This window comes from Scyliorhinus torazame, chromosome 18 (assembly GCF_047496885.1).
Source record: "Scyliorhinus torazame isolate Kashiwa2021f chromosome 18, sScyTor2.1, whole genome shotgun sequence".
NCBI lineage: Eukaryota > Metazoa > Chordata > Chondrichthyes > Carcharhiniformes > Scyliorhinidae > Scyliorhinus > Scyliorhinus torazame.
In genome coordinates, this window is record NC_092724.1 from 91,234,048 (window position 1) to 91,254,858 (window position 20,811).

The 20,811-nt window shown below is 43.2% G+C and overlaps 1 protein-coding gene across 9 annotated transcripts in view; it reads left to right on the forward strand.

The window, feature by feature from the left end:
- The window catches only part of tmem94 (transmembrane protein 94), a 224,276-nt gene that overhangs the window by 188,289 nt on the left and 15,176 nt on the right, over positions 1-20,811 (forward strand). For 7 of the 9 annotated variants that reach the window (XM_072483032.1, XM_072483029.1, XM_072483031.1 and 4 more), the window contains 4 exons: positions 1,152-1,297; positions 6,409-6,503; positions 15,882-15,975; positions 18,878-19,048. In XM_072483032.1, the coding sequence (XP_072339133.1) occupies positions 1,152-1,297; positions 6,409-6,503; positions 15,882-15,975; positions 18,878-19,048 (506 nt within the window). The other 2 variants (XM_072483033.1, XM_072483038.1) reach the window with 2 other exon arrangements.

Genomic DNA, 20,811 nt, shown 5'->3' on the forward strand with positions numbered 1-20,811 from the left:
AGAATGTCGGGAGGGACTGGTTTAGCACAGTGGGCTAAATAGCTGGCTTGCAATGCCAGCGGTGCGTGTTCAATTCCCGTACCGGCCTCCCCGAACAGGCGCCAGAATGTAGCGACCAGGGGCTTTTCACAGTAACTTCATTGAAGCCTACTTGTGACAATAAGCGATTATTATTATTATTTCAAATATACACTTTCCTAACTGTGCATGAAGAAGCATGGTGCTTTTTATTTTCTTCAGTTTCTTTGTCTACCCTAGCACATGCAATGCCACTGCCCCCTGTCCTGCCTCAAATTAACTCTGAAGGCAGCACCGCACCAAAACCAGCTAGATCATCTCCCTTAATGGCTGATTTCATAAATTCAAACTCTTTCCCCCACAGTGCCGAGCTAAGATGGGGGAGGATTTGGATTCTATCTCCGGTTAGTGCAGGGTTCCCTGGTCTCCGTTAGGGCAGTGGTTGAAGTATTACATGAGGATCCAGCCTTCGTAACTTGTGGCAAACAGCAGTCAGGCTGCCCAGTTTTTCTTTTATAAATTTAGAGTACCCAATTCATTTTTTCCAATTAAGGGGTAATTTAGCATGGCCAATCCACCTAGCCTGCACATCTTTGGGTTGTGGGGGCGAAACCCACGCAGACATGGGGAGAATGTGCAAATTCCACATGGGCAGTGACCGCGGCGCCGTGAGGCAGCAGTGCTAATCACTGAACCACCGTGCTGCCCCAGGCTGCCCACTTCTAATTGCTATTCATTCAACCTCTACTTAACTGTTCACATTTGGATATTGGGTGAGGACAGGTGATTGGGCCTGGTTTCCTCCCAGCACATGGTGATTATTGATACTGTGGGGGGTGCTTAACCTTGGATTTCTGAACCACTATTTAATCTGGGAAAACACAGGCTCAATGTGCTGTACAATTGATCTTTTTAAATGATTGGATTTAAAGTCATGTAATTGACATGTCTCATGACATGGGATGAATATAAACCGTTGTAATCTGTCAAACAGCGGCAAATCACTTACTCTAATCACTCTTTTATTTCAGAAAAACTAAAGGTAAGTGATCTTAAATAACAGACTGCTCTGGATATGTAAATTTCACCTTATCTGTGATGATTGTAACATTGTCTGTCTGTTTTGTCTGCAGACTCAGCAGCACTTTCTCGTTTGCTTCCTGATCAAGTTCAGCGTAACAATTTTTGCCTACCCCTTTTGCTTTGGGTTCATGCTGCAAGAATTTTGTAAAAAATCCAGTTCTATGAACATTACCAACTGCTCATCCATAATGAACAGGTGAGTGAGGGCGAGGAGCAATCTGTTAAAACATTGTTTGCCACTGACTCCTAGTGCACAGCTCCTCCTGGAAAGAGTGTCTTGTATTCCTCAAGCCCCTTATCTGCTCTCATGATATGCCGAATTGCTTTACAGTTAATTAAGTACCTTCAAAGTGTTGTACTGCAGAAAAAACAGCAGTGTATGCATACGCATTAAGGCCCCAAGCACAGTATTGAGATTGTGAACATAGAACTTATTTTAGTGTTGTTGGCTGGGGAATAAATATTGGCCAGAACATCCGGGAGAGAGCTCCATACTTCTCGTCAGATAGTGCCATGAGATCTTTTACATTCAGCTGAGGGGGCAGGTAGGGCCTCCGATTAATGTCTCATTCAAAAGAGGGCACCTGCAAATGTGTAGCACTCCTCCGTACTGAACAGAGTTTCACCTTCGATTTTGTGCTGGAGTGGAACCTGGATCTGCAATCTTCTGACTTGCGAGGGAGAGTGCCACCCATCGAGTTTGTGCTGGCTGAGGCTTCCATGCAGGTCCCTACTGAAAAATTTCATCTCTGGGAAAACTGCGTGTTCTTTGTTCATTATGGAGATGGGCGCAGGATGATAATTCAGCTCGGTGTTTCCGATACTGTAAACCGACAGGATGAAAATCAGTTTATTAAGAACATAACCTGGAATGAAAGCCATGATGCACTGCATTTTACCCCCTTTTGAAGACCAAGATATAAATGAGGATGACAAGTAGTGTTTTTCAGCAATAGCCTTGATCATATCTTCCAGGTTTGCACCCACTGGGCAATTCCATAAAATCCCTCCATTGAGGGCACGGTGGTCAGCACTGCTGCCTCAGGGCACCGAGGATCCGGGTTCAATCCTGGTCCTGGGTCACTGTCCGTGTCTGGGTCACATTCTCCCCGTATCTACGTGGGTCTCGCCCCCACAACCCAAAGATGTGTAGGGTAGGTGGCCATGCTAAACTGCCCCTTAATTGGAAAAAAAAATAATTGGGTACTTTAAATTTATTTTTAAAAAAGATTCCCAAAGTGCAGAAGGAGACCATTCGACTTATCGAGTCTACACCGACCCTTCGAAAGAGCACTCCCTCGACCAATCCCTGTAATGATGCACATTGATCATAGCCAATCCACCTAACCTTTTTAAAATTTGTTCATGGGACGTGGCCGTCGCAGGCTATGCTAGCATTTGTTGCCCATCCCTAATTGCCCTTGACGGGGTAATTAAGAGTCACTCGCATTGCTGTGGGTCTGGAGTCACATGTAGACCAGACCAGGTAAGGATGGCAGATTTCCTTCCCTAAAGGACGTTAGTAAATCAGAGAAGTTTTTATGACAATCAACAATGGTCACCATTCGACTTTTAATTCCAGATTTTTATTGAATTCATATTTCACCATCTGCAATGGTGAGATTTGAACCCAGGTCCCCAGAGCATTAACCTGGGTTTCTGGTTTACTAGTCCAGTGACAATGCCACTATGCTTTCCCTTAACCTAGCCTGCACATCTTTGGACTGTTGGAGGAAACCGGAACACCCAGAGGAAATCCACGCAGACAAAGACCTTGCAGAGAGCATGAGTTGAGGCTACAGCTGATTGTCCACCCAACACAGGCAGCCTGGAATCCCATAAGTGGCTCTGGATTCCACTTCATTCAACCAGAACTAAAGATGGGCCCATGAGCTCACTGAGTGAAGCTATGTTGTTTCATCTGAAATTAAAGCCTTATTTTTTTTCAGGGATGTTGTTGAAATGTACCCAGATCAGTAATCAAATGGCAAGTTTATTAAATAGATGATAAATTAATTGATGGGCCGCACGCCATGGACTGTTAATTTCTCAATAACCCACATTAAGTCTATGTGGGTGGAAATGTTCCATCATAAAAATAGTGACTATAAATAACTGCATTAAGTATAGTAGTTATGCTTCATCTATAACGTGTACAGTGTCTGCGTCTGGTCCTGTGCCATTTAGTGTGCACTTGTTCAATAGGTGTCACTGTTTAATCAGCGATGCAGAGTTTTTACTGTTTTTAGACATTGGAGATAAGTTTCCCCAACAGTTTTGAATGCAAACAGTGACTTTACTGTGTATCAACTCTTTAATATTTGGAGGCTGAGTTGCAAAAGATATTTGCCAGTATCAAATTGATTTTGGCAGAACTGGGTGAGATGTATGAAGTGTGAGAATCCTGCTTCTCTGCCACCAAAGTACAATTCTAGCTCCTGTCCTTCCAAAATGTGGGCTCCAACCGGAAAGATTATTTTGAACTGTGCAGCAATAAGATTAAATACCAGTGACTCCAGGTCTTTCACTCGCAGTTAAAGGTGCTGGTTTAAGAATTGAACACAAAAGACATGTTTGTACAGTAAAGATCTGCACCATTTTCTTGGTACCAACACGTACATACATGCAGTTCTAATGCAAATAGTTTCCTCACTGATAGGCTGGGGACTGACCACATTAAGCTGTAAGGGTTGATCCCATGAGCAAGCAACAGACATCCTGGATGTTAACCCCAGTGTCTCCATCAATGTAAAAATCCTGCTCAAGTTTGAAAATACACCCAGCCCCCAAATTCACTTGCTGTAGCATTAAGCACGAAGATCCTGAGCCTGTGCTGATCATAATTAGGGTCATTGCTACAGGCCTCAACATTCCTCGTCGAGGAAAGGGTTAATAGTCAGTGCCTTCGCTTCTGATGGCCCCAACCTGGTAGCACCTGGTGTGATATATATCCTGATGTCTCACACAATAACCATGAAGGAAAGGCACGAAAGGTGTGCCTGTAAGCATGGTTCACCACCTGCAGGTGAAGTGAAGGAATAGAGCAGTGTCAGTGTGATCACCTGTTATGGGTGACTTTACATGGCCTAGTTTATTACAGTGAAAACATTTGAAACTTTTCATTTCTTTTCCACCCTCCTGGATTTCTTTTTTAATCTGAGGTACACTCTCTTTATTATCTCCCGTCAGATCACCTTTACCTTTACCACTTGAGTATTTCTCATGTTCCCAGTTTCTATCCCTCACCGGCTGAAACTGATGTCGGAAACCAATCTTTGATTTCTGAACTAATTCATAATCATCTGCCATTTCCGCTGTTAATCTCGCAGTTTTAACCCTCTGTTCTTCCACATGAGTTCTCACTACGTCAGGAATTGAATTTTTAAACTCCTCCAAAAGTATAATTTCTCCGAGAGCTTCATACATTTGGTCTATTTTCAAAGCCCTTATCCACCTATCAAAATTACTCTATTTGAGCCTTTCAAACTCCATGTATGTTTGACCAAATTCTTCCCTTAAATTTCTAAACCTTTGTCTGTAAGCTTCAGGCACTAGCTCATCTGCACCTAAGATGGATTTCTTCACCTCCTCATACGTTCCAGATACCACCTCCGGTAGTGATGCAAATACTTCATAGCTCTGTTTGAATCAGTAACACCCGCATGTCCTGTGGCCATTTCATTTGTTTAGCTACCTTGTCAAATGAAATGAAAAAGGCTTCCACTTCCTTCTCGTCAAACCTTGGCAATGCTTGGACATATTTAAATAGATTCCCACCAAGCCTTCGACTGTGACGCTCTTTGTCACTATCCTCATCACTATCATCCAACTGTACGTTTCCCTTTACGTTTGCCAATTTTAACTGTCATGTTTCATGGCCATTTTCTGAAGTTCAAACTCCCTCTCTTTATCTTTTTGTTCTGCTAGGGCTATTCTTTCTTTCTTCTTTCTTCGCGCTCCTTTTCTTTTTCCTCTCTCTCTCTCTTTTTCTTTTTCCTCTCTCTCACTCTCGTATTCCAGCCGCTTTAATTCTTTCTGATGTTCCATTTGTTTAATTTACAACTGAATTTTTGCCATTTCCAATGAGTCAGACTCTATCTCAGGCAACTTTAAATGCTTAACCACCGCCATAATTACCTAATCTTTTCGCCTTTTTGTCAGGTAAGGTTAACTGCAATGTTTTTGCCAAATCTAACAGTCTGCGTTTCGTTTCTGTCCGTGAGGTACTACGTGACATTCTCCACCCCAAAAAACTTCTGAGCCTCTGAAAGAGCCATTGTTCACAACACTCTCCCCACTTAAACTAAAATACCACACCGGAAAAGCAACAATCCTTCACTGTCTTTAAGTTCACAAAAGCTAATCCAATAGATAGACTTTTATCCCCCCCCCGAGCCCCCAATTGTTATGGGCGAGCCTTTTCAGAACCCCAAAATGTATCATGGAGTAAAACCAACCTCTCCCTTTAATGGATTTGTTGCTTTTCCGAGCACTGTTTTTCCCTAGGTGTGGGATTACAATTATGGACACGTGGGTTTTTAAACACAAAACACTGTTTATTCCATGAACTCAACTTAACATCTTAAATAAACATTGAATCTCTTAACACCCCTTACTTCAAAGATAACTCAGAAAATATTGCAACAGTAAATACTTCCTTAAAATGTGCCTTCAAACTTCCAAGCGACTTAACACCTTTAAACAGTCTCACATCAGGTTCAAGGATATATATAGTTTCTGTAGAATGGCAGAGACTGTCGCAAACTGGCTTCCTACTTTTAAACTGCCCTCAGCAAAACCAGCCAGGCACGTTTTAGCTGCTCTCAGCAAAACCAAACTGCAAAACTCGCAGTTCTCTGGAAACACCACAAATACTGCTTTTAAAACTGAAACTAAAAACCTGCAAAATGGCTGACCTAAAGCCCAGCCCCACCCACTCTCTGACATCACTGTTTTCTTAAAGGTACATTGCTTACACATCCATTTCTTAAAGGCACTCTTGCATGACATCACCTATGATTGGTGTATATGATGACTGAAACATGCCATGTAATTGTAAACAGTAGAGCTGGGATATATGAAGTGCTTTAACCCATCCAGTGATGAGATGGATGTTCGCTCATGGTTTAGGTTCTGACATCCAAGGTTGCCAGTCTCCAGTCTGCTAATGTGGCCAGTTACCAATATTGGTCAGGCATAACAAGGAGGGACAGCTCCCGTGTTGCATGCTCTGTCTGTGCAGTGCAGGGGTCTTGAAAAGGGTAAAAGTCCATGTCGCCATATATTGATGGTGTGATTTTATATTAGTTCTGCAGAGGGAGTGGCGATGTGGTTTGGCAGGGATTCCAATGGCTTATTGCTGGCTCAGAACGTGATGGCCTGTTTCATTCTTCTTCACACAGGTAAGAGAAGTCAAATGCTGTCAGGGTGAGCAACAATCTGGTTTCACAAATGAGTCCATAACACTAATGTCTCAGGAAGAATCTAGTTTCTCTTTAGAATTGCTAACTGTCTGTGGTTAGTTATTGTACGAATGTGTTGCTTTGCTACTCACCAGATGTGCATAGTTTCTGTACTCGAACAGCTAAATATCTGCAAAATAGAACAGCTTGGGTTTATTGGGTAACTAAAAATATCAGGTATTGATCTGTAAATTGGCTATCATTTGTATGTTAGAGGTGTCTGCAAACCCAGAATTTAAATTGCAAGGCTTCTAGTCTCATTCATTGAAAGACCGTCAGTCCATTGAAAAAATTTGCATTTGAAGCTCCTGACTTATGTCGATAATGCAGTGGTTAAGGTGTCGCAAAACCTATTTCTGTTGACTAGATCAAAATGCATCTGGTTTTAGATAGAAACACAGAAAATAGGAGGAGGAGGAGGCCATTCGGCTATTCGAGCCTGCTTCATTGATCATGACTAATCATCCAACTCAATAGCCTGATCCCACCTTCTCCTCCTCTCTCTTCCCCCCCCCCCCCCCCCCCCCCCCCCCCCACCACCATATCCTTTGATCCCCTTTTAACTGCTTCTTGAAAACATACAATGTTTTGGCCTCAACTACTTTCTATGATAGCAAATTCAACAGGCTGACCATTCTGAGTGAAGCAATTTCTCCTCTGTCTTAAATGGTCTACCCCGAATCCTCAGATTGTGACCCCTGGATCTGGACACCCCCAGAAACCTCCTCCTTGCACCTACCCTGTCTAGTCCTGTTGGAATTTTGTAGATTTCTGTTGAGATCCCCCCCTTCATTCTTCTGAACTCGAGCGAATATAATCCTAACAAACTCAATCTCTTCTACTACATCAGTGCTACCATTCCAGAAATCAGTCTGGTGTGTGACGTACATGTTTAACAGCCAATATTTTAGTTTGTTGGTTATGTGGTGTACGAGAGTAACATTATGCATTTCCGTCCCTGCCATAATACCGTGCAGACTCATTATCAGTTGCTATCTTTGTCAAATGTTAATATGAGTAGTTGCATATTTAAGAAACCAAACTACATAGACCAGCTGGAAACCCAATAGTACATCCGAACATACATGATTGGCCATGTTGTCTGTAAATTATCAGACACTTCGACCAGTTTAATAATAAAACATTTTACCCAAGTGTCCTTATTTGCGAGACGGACAAACACAGGTTCACTGTTTAACCCAATTTTATTCACAATTCTCTCACTCACACAAAATGTGACTCAGACTGTCAGCTGAGCACTAGGTATTACACACACTTGGTGAAGGAGGCTGGCCAAGCTATGATCACTCAATGTTGATATCTTCTCTAGGCCTGGAACCCAGGGTACCTTCTTGCGATGGTTGTGCCTGGGGGACTCGCAGGTTATCGCCCAAGATCTGTTCCAATGTTCCTTCTTTTGTGCTGGTTCTGCCAGCACTGAGTCATAAGTATATGCCCACAACTGGCCTGAGTTCTATTGTCCCGTCCAGACTTAAACTCATTAATAGGAATAAACAGGATATTCCTGTTCAGCCTGGGTGATTCAGCCAGAGTGATTCAGCCAGGTGATTCAATCAGCATCCATTGTCCTCTGAAACACTCTTGTCTGACCAGCTATTAGCCTATTACGGACTTTGATGGCCTCTTTCTTTGCCCTGCTACAAAGTTGATCACCTGTATCTGGATGTTTGTTACAAATCCATAGAATAGAACATAGAACGATACAGCGCAGTACAGGCCCTTCGGCCCACGATGTTGCACCGACATGGGAAGTCAAAAAACAAAAGCCATCTAACCTACACTATGCCATTAGCATCCATATGCTTATCCAATAAACTTTTAAATGCCCTCAATGTTGGCGAGTTCTTTTGAATAGACTTGTTCTTTTGTGTAAACGTGAGTGGGTAATCACAAAGTCCATATAACGATAATGAGTTTGTGTGTTGATTTGAGTGCTCTTGCAGGCGGCCAGTATTGATTCCAGCCAGAGTCTCAGTTGGCAGTTTCTGTCCCGGGCCAATGGGTCTTGTCAGCCTGTTGCCAGTACCACAGACATGGGGAAAAGATTGACTGGTCCATTAAGATTGCCTCAGACCTAATAATGGCTGGAGCATCACCACTATACAGTTCTCCTCCTCTTCTCTCAGGCCATGTTAACTCCTGGGATAAGAAATAGCCAAAAACCCAAGAAGGGGAAAAGTGCCCTGGTAAATTCCTCTCCGACGCTCTGCATTATTCCCTGGAGACTGGCTGCAAGAGGATGTCTTGAGGTGTAGCTGTAGGTGGGGGTGAAAGAGAAATGTGATTTTCTAAATGATTTGAGTTACGATGGGAAAGGCTGTTACGGTGTGAATGTTCTCTGTCAAAATGTTCCCAATCAGTCTTTCAAGTAGTATTCAGAACACTGATTGCAGACATTATTCCTGTTCACCGGGAGGGTGGCTTAATGATAAACTCACATCTAGATTTACACGGGTTAACTCAAATCCAAGTAAATTTAATTGGTTTGCCCCGAGGTATTGGACTTGGATCAAAGTTTATAAGAATAGAATGGTGGATAAAAAAAGCAAGTTAGAGTTTGTGCCATAGCATGTTTAATCACTGGAATTAACAGGATTTTCCTCTTTTAGTGCTTCTGTTCAACAAAAGTACTGCTGTTTGCAGGTGGCATTTGCCACCAGATTAAATCTATATAATCATCCTGAGCAGATAAGACACCAACACATAAATGAGGCATATTCATGGCCCAACAAAGACAATGCACAAAGAGAGATAGGGTGTGTACTTCATGTACACATACCTTGGATCAAAGATGCATTCATTTGGCTGTCTTGAAAGTAGCTTCCAAATGTTGAGCTCATGCTCAGTACATTTGGTGTCATTTCTGCAGTTGGAGGGCAGAATGACGCAAAGCATTGCAGTGAAATCCCTCCTGTGGTTTCTAAACCAAGTTCTGGCTTCTGAGGCTCACAAATTATAGTCTCGATGAGGGTGGTTCCATGAGGGTGGGGACAATTGAAAACAACCCTACCGCCCCAAATGGAATGCAGTATCTGACCACAAGCAGTTTGCAAAAGAAAGTGGGTGTGATTGTGGGGAGAGCAGTCAGACAATCACTGTTTATCTTCCTTATTAAAAAAAGATGTTTTGTGTAAGTTGGAATGAGTTGTGCAATTTTCCATTTTTGAAGAGGCGAGTTTAATGATTAGGCTTGATCCCTTCTTGTATATAAATGCAGCAGTTAACAATCCACATTTGCTGTGCTATTGCCTTCCAGCCTGTCTCCCAACCTTAGTGATAACAACTTGACATAGAGGAAGCTGCACCAAAAATGTGAAAACTACTGCTTAATTTGGGCATTAGAATAATAATGAACACTTAACCCATGCGCTTATCATCTTGTAAAACTATAGACCGAATACTGAAAGAGCACCCTACCTAGGCCCACTCCCCGCCCTATCCCCGTAACCTCACGCATTGATCATGGCTAATCCACCTAACCTGCAAATCTTTAGACTGGGAGGAAACCAGAACACCGGAGGAAACTCACGCAGACATGGGGAGAATATGCAAATTCCACACAAACATAAGAACTAGGAGTAGGTCATCTGGCCCCTTGAGTATGCTCTGCCATTCAATAAAATCATAGAATAGAGTCATAGAATTTATAGTGCAGAAGCAGGCCATTCGGCCCATCGAGTCTGCACCGGCCCTTGGAAAGAGCACCCTATCCCTGTAACCCAGCAACCCCACCAAACCTTTTTGGACACTAAGGGCAATTTTGCATGGCCAATGAACCTAACCTGCACATCTTTGGACTGAGGGGGGAAACCGGGGTGCCCGGAGGAAACCCACGCAGGCACGGGGAGAACGTGCAGACTCCGCACAGACAGTGACCTAAGCCGGGAATCGAACCTGGGACCCTGGAGCTGTGAAGCAACTGTGCTAACCACTGTGCTACAGCACTGCCCACCATGGCTGATCTTTTTGTGGACTCAGTTCCACTTACCCGCCCGCTCACCATTTTATTCCTTTTGCTGTTCAAAAATCTTATCTACCTTTGTCTTAAAACCATTTAACGAGATAGCCTTAACTGCTTCACTGGCCAGATCGCTTCTCGGCCTTTTGGCTAAGATGAGCGTGAGCTCAGGTATAATGCCTGGATCTGGTATGTCTCTCTTTTGGCGACCATGAATTGGATTCAATTTGAATGGGTTTTTGGAGCAGGCAAGAAGCTGCATTAGGGATTTGCCCCCGTCCACACTCTGACCTCTGGCTTTGTAACTCTGATAAAGTAATAAAAAAACAAATTTTAAAAACTCCACAGATTCACGACCCTTTGGGTGAAGAAGCTGCTCCTCAACTCAGTCCTAAATCTGCTCCCCCTGAGTTTAAGGCTATGCTTTCTATCTAGTTTCACCTGCCAGTGGAAACAACCTCCCTGCTTCTATCCTATCTATTCCCTTCATAATTTTATATGTTTCTATAAGATCCCTCCTCATCTAAATTCCAATGAGTATAGTCCCAGTCTATTTAGTCTCTCCTCGTAAGCTAATCCTCAACTCCAGAATCAACCCAATGAATTTCCTCTGCACACCCTCCAGTGCCAGTATGTTCTTCCTGAAGTAAGGAGGCCAAAACTGTACACAGTACTTACAGGTGTGGCCTCACTAGCACCCTATACAGCTGCAACAAAACCTCCCTGCTTTTAAACTTCATCCCTCTTGCAATGAAGGACAAAATTCCATTTGCCTTCTTAATTACTTGCTGCACCTGCAAACCCGTTTTGCGATTCATGCACAAGTTCACCCAGGTCCCTCTGCACAGCAGCATACTGCAATTTCTGACCATTTAAATAATCCATTTGGTGTCATTCCTACCAAAATGGATGACCTCACATTTATCAACACTGAACTCCATCTGCTAGACCCTTGCCCACTCACTTAAACTACCTGTATCCCTCTGCAGACTTTCCGTGTCCTCTGCACACTTTGCTCTACCACTCATCTTAGTGTCATCTGCGAACCTTGGCACAAGTCTCCAGATCATTTATGTAAATTGTAAACAATTGCGGACCCAACACTGATCCCTGAGGTACGCCACTAGCCACTGATCGCCAACCAGAAAAATAAACATTTACCCACACTCTGCTTTCTGTCAGTTAACCAATCCCCTATCTATGCTAATACATTACCCGTAGCGCCATATGTCTTTATCTTATGCAGCAGCCTTTTGTGAGGCACCTTGTCGAATGCCTTCTGGAAATCAAGGTACAACACATCCACAGAATTCCGCTAAATTAGTCAAACATGACCTGCCTTTCATGAACTCATCCTGCATCTGCCCAATGGGACAATTTATATCCAGATGTCTTGCTATTTCTTCCTTAATGATAGATTAATTTTCCCCACTACAGAAGTTAAGCTAACTGGTCTATGGTTACCTGCCTTTTGTCTACCTCCTTTTTTAAACAGGCACATTTGCTGTTTTCCATTCTTCCCGGACCGCCGTAGAGTCCAGCGAATTTTTTTTTTTAAGAAATGATTTTTATTGGATTTTTGAACAGAGTATATTTTGCCGTTATGTACACAGGATATGATATATCTATATATATATATATATGTAAGTAGGCATCCGTTTGTGCTGGCGAGGCACTTCCGGAGGGCAATCCTCGAGTGGGTCTGGTGCGGGTGTTGCCCCTCGCTTCTCCCGGTCGGAATTTCCGCCGTTGTCTTCTCATGCACGCTACCGCTTCAGCCGAACCTCCCTTCCTCCGCCTGTATTCTCCTTTGAGTCCAGTGAATTTTGGTAAATTACCATGAGTGCATTTGCTATTTCCTCTCACCACCTCTTTTGGTACCCTGGGATGCATTCCATCAGGGCCAGGAGACTTGTCTACCTTTAGCCCCATTAACTTGCCCAACACTACCTGTTGATAATGATCGTCCCTAGGTCCTCAGCTGCCATAGCCTCCTTGCCAACAATTATTGGCATGTTATTTGTGTTTCCACTGTGAAGACCGACACAAAATAGCTGTTCAATGCCTCAGCCTTTTCCTAATTTTCCATTATTAAATCCCCCTTCTCATCCTCTAAAAGACCAATGCTTACCTCTTTTTCAGTTTATGTATTTGTAGAAACTTTTGCAACCTGTTTTTATATTCTGAGCTAGTTTACTCTCAATCTATCTTTCTTTTCTTTATAGCTTTTTTCGTGGCTTTCTGTTGACCTTTAAAGATTTCCCAATCCCCTTGTTTCTCACTAATTTTGTGTGCATTTTCTTTCAATTTGATACACTCCTTTATTTCCTTGCATATACATTGCTCGTTATCCTTTTCCCTACAGTCCTTCCTTTTCACTGGTGTATACTTTTTCTGAGCACTGTGAAAAATCTCTTTCAAAGTCCACCACAAATCCTTTGCTACCAAGCGACCTGAGCCAACTACTCCCTCATCCCATTGTAGTCACCTTTGTTTAAGCACAAGACACTGGTGTTGGATTTTACCTTGTCACACTCGATCTGTATTTTAAATTCAACCATACTATAATTGCTGCTTTCGGGAGGATCCCTAACTATGGGATCATTAATTATTCCTATCCCGTTACACAGGACCAGATCTAGGACTGCTTGCTCCCTTGTAGGTTCCATTACATACTGTTCGAGGAAACCATCGCTGATACATTCTATGAACTCCGCAAGACTGCCCTGACCAACTTGGTTTGACCAATTGACGTGTAGATTAAAATCCCCCATGATAATTTCAATACCCTTTTTACATGCATCAGTTATTTCTTTGTTTATTGCCCGTCCCACCGTGATGTATTATTTGGTGGACTATGCCCATCAGTGACCTTTTCTCGTTACTATTTCTAATTTCCACCCAAATGGATTCAACCTTTTTCTCCGTAAAACCTATATCATCTCTGCCCTGATGTCATCTTTAAATATCAGTGCTACACCATCTCCCTTACCTTCCCATCTGTCCTTCCTAATAGTCCAAAACCACTGGATATTTAACTCCTAGTTGTGACCATCCTGCAACCATGTCTCTGCAATGGCCACTAAAACAAACTCATTTGCAATGATTTGTACCGTCAACTCATTTATCTTGTTTCAAATGCTACGAGCATTCCGGTAAAGTGCCTTTCTGTTAGTGTAAATACCTACTATATGAATCGTAACACCTCCATTAATAACATCTCCTGTTATTGTTGTTCTTCCCTTTATCTTTTTTTTATAACTTTCACAACAAAATAGGAATTGAACCCGGGTGCCTGGCACTGAGACAGCAGTGCTTCTCGGACTGCTTGTAGGTGCTGCCCTGCCAATTTCCAGCCTTGAGAGTCGGGCATCTGAGCAGTTGAACACATCAACGTAGAGTTGCCGACAGTTATGTCTGTGCCAGAAAGTTCAGCTGGTCCCACTCCCCTGCCCTTTCCCTGTAACCCTATATTTTGTTTCTCTTCAGGTGCTGATTCAATTCCCTTTTGAAAGCTTGATTGTACCCCTCCACCACACAGACCGGATATTCTACATCCTAACCATTTGTTGCATACAGCACTACATGGAGCTCACCTATAAAATATATGTGCCACCAACTATAACAATTGTGCCTCTTATAGGCCAAGCAAGTATCCCATGTACCATGCAGTGGAGGCTGTTATTGCATAACTCAGTAGCATCTGTCATTCATGAGTTATCTCTAGAATCCTGGAACATCTTTTTATTGGTCTTCCCCCACTACAAGTTCTGATCGTGTTCTGTATGCCATCCTCTAACCTTCTCATGAGCACCAAGCAATTGAACTATGTGGTCACAGCATGGATATTAAATTGGCTGCCTTCCATCTCGTCAGATGATGGTTTGCACTCTGTTGGCTAACTCTGTGCTAAACATTGCCTGGTATGTCTCCGGAGTCCCACTCTGGCATGGTGTTCTCAACTGCACCTGTTGCTGAGGGAGATTGGCTGAGAAGGATAACGCTGTCCTCTGTTTACTCTGCTCTTTTCTCCACCAGCTGAACTTTTCATTTCTGATCACCTCCAAACAATCAGCTTTCAGAGGTCATCTCCTTCAGTGACTGTCTCCCAGTTATCAGTCACAATATCCATCATCATCTTATCTCACCTGCAGGTGTCCTTGTAGCAGAGATTTGGACACCCAGGAGGGCATGACCCAGTGACCAGTTCACCATGCAGAAGGTCTTTGGGTATAAGGCTGTCATCCATCCGATGTAGCCGAGCTAGTGAGGACATTGTTTACTTGACCATGAAATGAAAATCGCTTATTGGCACAAGTAGGCTTCAAATGAAGTTACTGTGAAAAGCCCCTAGTCGCCAAATTCCGGCGCCTGTTCGGGGAGGCTGGTACGGGAATTGAACCGTGCTGCTGGCCTGCCTTGGTCTGCTTTCAAAGCCAGCGATTTAGCCATGTGCTTTGGAATTAGCAAACTCGAGGACCTTCGAGTTGGTGACCTTGTCCTGTCAAGTAACACCAAGGATATGTTTTGAGATAGTGGAGGTGGAAACTGTTCACTTTTCTCCTGCTTAGCGCATGTCGCAGTCTCACCACTGCAGAGGAGTGCTCTGAGAACACAGGCTAAGTAGACTGGCAGCTTGGCTTTCTCAATCTGTCCAATGTTTCACACAGTCTTTGACATAACAGCTGCAGAGTTGTGATACATGTGTAGATTGCTGAGATTGTAGAGCCGGTATGTGAAACTATCAACAATTTCCAGCATCACATTACCATTTGACAATCCATCAGTTTTAACAATGTCCTGATCAAAGCAAGTTCTTTTATAGGTGTGAAAGAGGCTGTTCATTTGCCACTGAAGGTGTTCCTCTATATGGACTGCAAGTGTGGCATTGTCAGCTTAGGGCACTCTCTGATGTTGGAGCACTTTTGTCTTAGATCCAAGTCCTCACCAGAAAGTTGCATAACGGCAAAGCAAACATGACCCCCCTCCTTCATTTCTGCCTGGCCCATCTGCTTCTGTTGCTGGCCGCTCCATCTACTGATTAGTAAGAAACATCAAGCAATCTTTAGGTTTCAGCCTTATAATATGCACAGCCATGAGTCAAAGTACTTGACCTATATAGTGTCTCGGAGTGTTCTGCATCAGCACTAATGTGCAGAAAATACAATGATTCTGTTTTGCAGTTGAGATCTTTTCCAATCTACATCTTTCGTCTGATCTACAAGTATAGAAACAATCTGCTGATAGTGCACAATGTAGTCGTATTAATTGCTAATGTACTGTTTCTTAGTGCACAAAGTAGATGCATTAGTTGGTAATTTGCTGTTTCTTGGTTGCAGTATGCGTCTCCATCAGCCATGTTCATCGGTCCAAAACACTCTGGAGGAAAAGCCCCTTTAGCAACTTATGGTGGTGCTTCACTCTACCTGTAGTGTAAGTATCATCAGTTAAGTGTACTTACAGCCTTAACACGTTAGATAAGGTGTAGTGAATGCCGGATGGAGATTACCCCTTCTGTGTGCTACCCACCACTTCCAGATGACATAAAGGGCAAGGTAGAGTTTGCCCATTACTGTACCATCACTGCTGTACAACTCTGCACTTAATCCTGAAAATATATCTAAACGTATTCTTAATAAGTTTCATTCACAAGAAAACAAATCTAATTTGTATTCACTGTTGTTGCTCTCTTTGGTTGGTTCTTAATTTGGCTCTGTTTAATTACGTTTGCTCAAGAGTCGCCAGGTATCTTTCGACACCGCCACAAGGTTCAGAACCGAATACTGATCAATGACTCGATACACCAGTTAGTAAGTTCAAAAGCAATGCTCATTTATTTACACAAAGTCAAATCTACTCCTGCATAAACTCTACAAACTACACTACCACTTTTACTAAAGCCTATACTTAGCTTCGGGTGCCCACTCAGTCAGAGGAACGATGGCCGTTGCTCGGTTCTGAGGCTGCTGGGTTCTGAGGCTGCTGGGTTCTGAGGCTGCTGGGTTCTGAGGCTGCTGGGTTCTGAGGCTGCTGGGTTCTGAGGCTGCTGGGTTGAGCTGTTTACAGGGTAGCGTGCGTTGACTTGGGACTTACTTGGTCTGGTGCAGCTGCTAGGCTGGTCTCTCTCTTCGGTGAGAGCCAAAGCCAAAGGAGGAGGATTCTCCCTTGGGGAATTTCTTTTATACTAAAAAGGGCTTTGCGTGCTTTTGGGCGGGCCTTGAACTTGGCCTCAACTAATTGGGTCTTTCCCAATCAGTCGTATCGATTTTCAGGTGGTTCCCTGATCGCTGGGTGTGTCCTGGTGACTGTTCGTCTGCTTTGTCTTAGCCTCTTCTGGCGTCGGGGAGTCTGCCTTAACGTTGTGTATCTAAATGTTTCCCTTTTGTCCCCAGAGATGGCTCATTAGTATGTTGATTGCTTGGTAGTTTCTGTCCTGTCTGAGAGTTTAAGGTTCTAATCAACAGACAGAGCTTGCACCTGCTTGTTTCTTAGCATTGTCCAATTTTCCCTGCATTCTTTGCAAGTGTCCATTTTGTAATCGGGACGTGGCCATCCCAGATGGCTACACTGTTTACTGTAGTGAGATAAGAACTTATTTGAAAGTAAACTCCTAGGTTTATCTCACTTCTGCTTCTGACTTCTGTAAAATACCGTATGATACAAGTTGCAAACCTTGAACATTAAGGAGATTTTAAAACATATATGGGTAATAAGTAATGAGATACAGTTTAAAACTGTTTGACGGTCCTAGGCCCAAACACCTTCAGTTACTTCTTGAATGATCTTGGGGTGTCCACTGAGGATTGCACAACATTCAGCACTATTTATAACTCCTCAGACACTGAAGCAGTCCATGTCAAATGCGGCAAGATCGGGACAATATCCAGACTTAGGCTGACGTGAGGCAAATAACATTTGTGCCACACAAGTGCCAGGCAATGGCCATCTCCAATTAGTGACAATCTAGCCATCGTCCCATGACAATCAATGGCATTGCCATCTACAAAAAATGCTGGCCTAGCCAATGGCGCCCAAATCCCATGAATTCATTTTTTTTAGAACTCTTCCCTTCTCTTTGGTCAGTCTAATCTTTGCTGTGTTCTAAGTTGCAATGCATTTCTAGATGACCGCTGGGAACTCAGGCCCACAGCCATATATCATGAGACTGTCTGGGATTCATAACCAGAACACTGTGGTGATGGGAAAAGTTAGTTTTTTCATTGTTTCTTAAACTAAACTTGCAAAATATATTCAGAGGCTTGTCCAATCGCAATCCTGTGTGGCTTTGAGTGGTATGTAACTGGAAGGGTCCAGATTTAATTACTGCCTTGGGTGCATTCGCTGATCTTACCCAAGGAGCTACAATTGACCCCCCATCTAAGGTTAGGGGCTGAAATCGCTTTGGGCTTCTCCTACTGTTATTCCTGTGATGTCCATAAAACATAGTATGTTGGAAAGGTCAGTCTTCGACTCTGATTTGTTTCTGCCTTCGTTATTGATGGCTTGCTCACACTCTCATGTTATCCCCATGCATAGCAAATGGTCACCGTGCCTGTGGAATGAAGCTGGCAAGAGTTAATGTCTTGAGAGGAGAATTTTTCAGGGGGGAAAGATAGTCTGGGACCATTGATGGAGTTATTTAAAGTTAGGAAGGGATTTGACAAGGTTAGATATTTCCACATGTGGGGAGTCCAAAATTCAAGGTTGTCACTCGTAAATTCTATTCGGGATTCAGGAGAAACTTCTTTACCAGAACGATTAGAGCGTACGCGCGGCTGCGTGGAATAGTTGCGAAGACTAGCTTAGCTGTGTTTAAAGGAACCTAGACATGGACATGAGTGAGAAAGGAATAGAAGGGCAACACGGTAGCACAAGTGGCAAGCACTGTGGCTTCACAGCGCCAGGGTCCCAGGTTCGATTCCTGGCTTGGTCACTGTCTGTGCGGAGTCTGCACGTTCTCCCCCTGTCTGCGTGGGTTTCCTCCGGGTACTCCGGTTTCCTCCCACAGTCCAAAGACGTGCGGTTAGGTGGATTGGTCATGCTAAATTGCCCTTGGTGTCCAAAAAGGTTGGATGGGGTTATTGGGTTACGGGGTTAGGGTGGAAGTGAGGGCTTAAGTGGGTCGGTGTAGACTTGATGGGCCGAATGGCCTCCTTCTGCACTGTCTGTTCTTGGTGAGGTTGGATGAAGTATGCAAATGGCTTGTTTCTGCGCTGTGAAATTCTGTATAAGTACAAATGATGGAGAAATTGTCTTGCCAAAGGACAAATGGACTTGCGAGCCTGACTCTTGGTCTCTCATTGAATTAGTTTCCTCTGTTGCTTCTAATCTCCAGGATAGTGGGCCAAATCATATTGGTGGTGGTGGATTTAAAACTCTGGAAGAATATGGATACCCCATTGACCTTTGATGTGAAGGATATCCCACTGATCTCTTGGCTCATTGGTTTCCTGTCTGTCATTCTAGTGATGTTTATTAATGAAGTGGTCAAGCTACATGAAATTCGGTAAGTGCACAAGCTTAAAGTAAGGTAAGAGGCTGCTACCTCCGATGTTCATTGTCGGTTTATAGCCAGTGTCATTCCCACAGGCAACTGGGGACTTCCTCAGCACCCGTGGCAAAAGGATGTTCGTCTTGGAAGATGCCATGTTTCTATGTGAGAATTTCATTCGTTTTTTTTAAAAGGACAATCTCACCTGTTGAAATTTTATTGTAAATTTATAAAATCGTTCATACTTTTGCAGAATTAATTAATTGAGTTACAGATGATCTTGGATCCCCTGGGTCAGCCATTAGATGTTGCAGAGTGCTGAGTTGCTCCACTCCCACCTGTCTTGTATCTCGCAGGAAGCTGCAATGTCCTGGGTTAATGCCTCACCCACCTCTGCGGTATCCAACAAGGATGCTGTGTGTATTATACCCACTCCCACAAAGTGGTGCAGAACATCTTGGGGTGGCTCATTGGCCTTTTTATTTTAAAACTCTCTCTTCCCCCCCCCCGCCCCCAAATTTGTTTTCCACCCTTTCTTTTGGGTCCTTTGTCCTACCTCGTTCCTTACCTCCCTCAGTTCTCCATTCCTTTTGAAACATGGGGAAGAAAATGCTGCATTGAATGTACACTCAATGTTTATATGGCTGATGACCCTTCATCGTTCAGGTTTGGCACCATTTGGTTTCCATCGGGTTTACTTTGGCTTCTCATTTATTCCTTTGAACCTTGATGGCACCCTACAATTTGGCCCCTTTAAACTCCGCGCAGGCAATTTTCGTAGCCTCTCCTTGCAATTTGGTAGCATGTAATTATATGGAGCTAAAATAACATTGACTTGTTTCTTCAGGATTGGAAACATTTTCTTTGTGCTATCTGATTTTGAGTATACTTTTTCTGGTAACAAAATAGGTACTGTTGAGAGAGGGCTACAGGTGAAGGGAGAAATTAAAGGACTGAATTTCAATCCTACAGCCAAACCATTGGTTAGTTTCTCTCTCAAACTGACTTACCCAGTAACCCCTCAGTCTGGTGTTAGTCTGGTCAGCATGTATGGTTTAACCAAAAAAACAGAAGGTGAGCAATTCAAAATGTGATGGTAGGCATTGTAGTTTAGTTGGTTAAGTTATTGGACTAATAATCCAGAGAATATGAGTTCAGATTTAAACATAGCAGTTTAAGAATTTGAATTAATTTTTTTCCTTCAAAAAAACTGTCCATTGTTCTAAGCTCTTACTCTCTCTTATTAAGCCCAACCACACATTAGGTCAGGTCATCTTTCAGTTGGTAACTCTACTGCACTTTGTGAGGAACTGCTTACGCATCGTCCACTCCGAGATGATGGTGTCAGTGGGAAAAGGAAAGACTTGTGTGTAGCACCTGTCACGATTAGCTGACTTCTCAAAGTCAGGAGCTTTACAACCACTCAAGTACTTTTGAAGCATCGTCAAGCTTTTAATGTAGGAAATCTGGCAGGAGTTTGCTGTGAATTTACCCAAAAGGTGAAGGAAAAGATGGTTACCCTCTGAGATAAGCAGCGATGTTTGCCTGAAAGTAAATTATGTTTCAATAGCTGCTGACAGTGAGTAATTCTTTTGCAAACGTGCAAGGCTGATGAACACTGTAAATAAATTCTTATGTTCATCCAAACAACAAACTGCACTTGTGCATATTTTGCACCGTAAAAATGCACTGGAGCATAATCAGACACCAAATCAAAGACAGAAACATTAAGATTGTGGCCAATGGTCTTGTCAAAGGGATAGGCTTTAAGCTGCGTC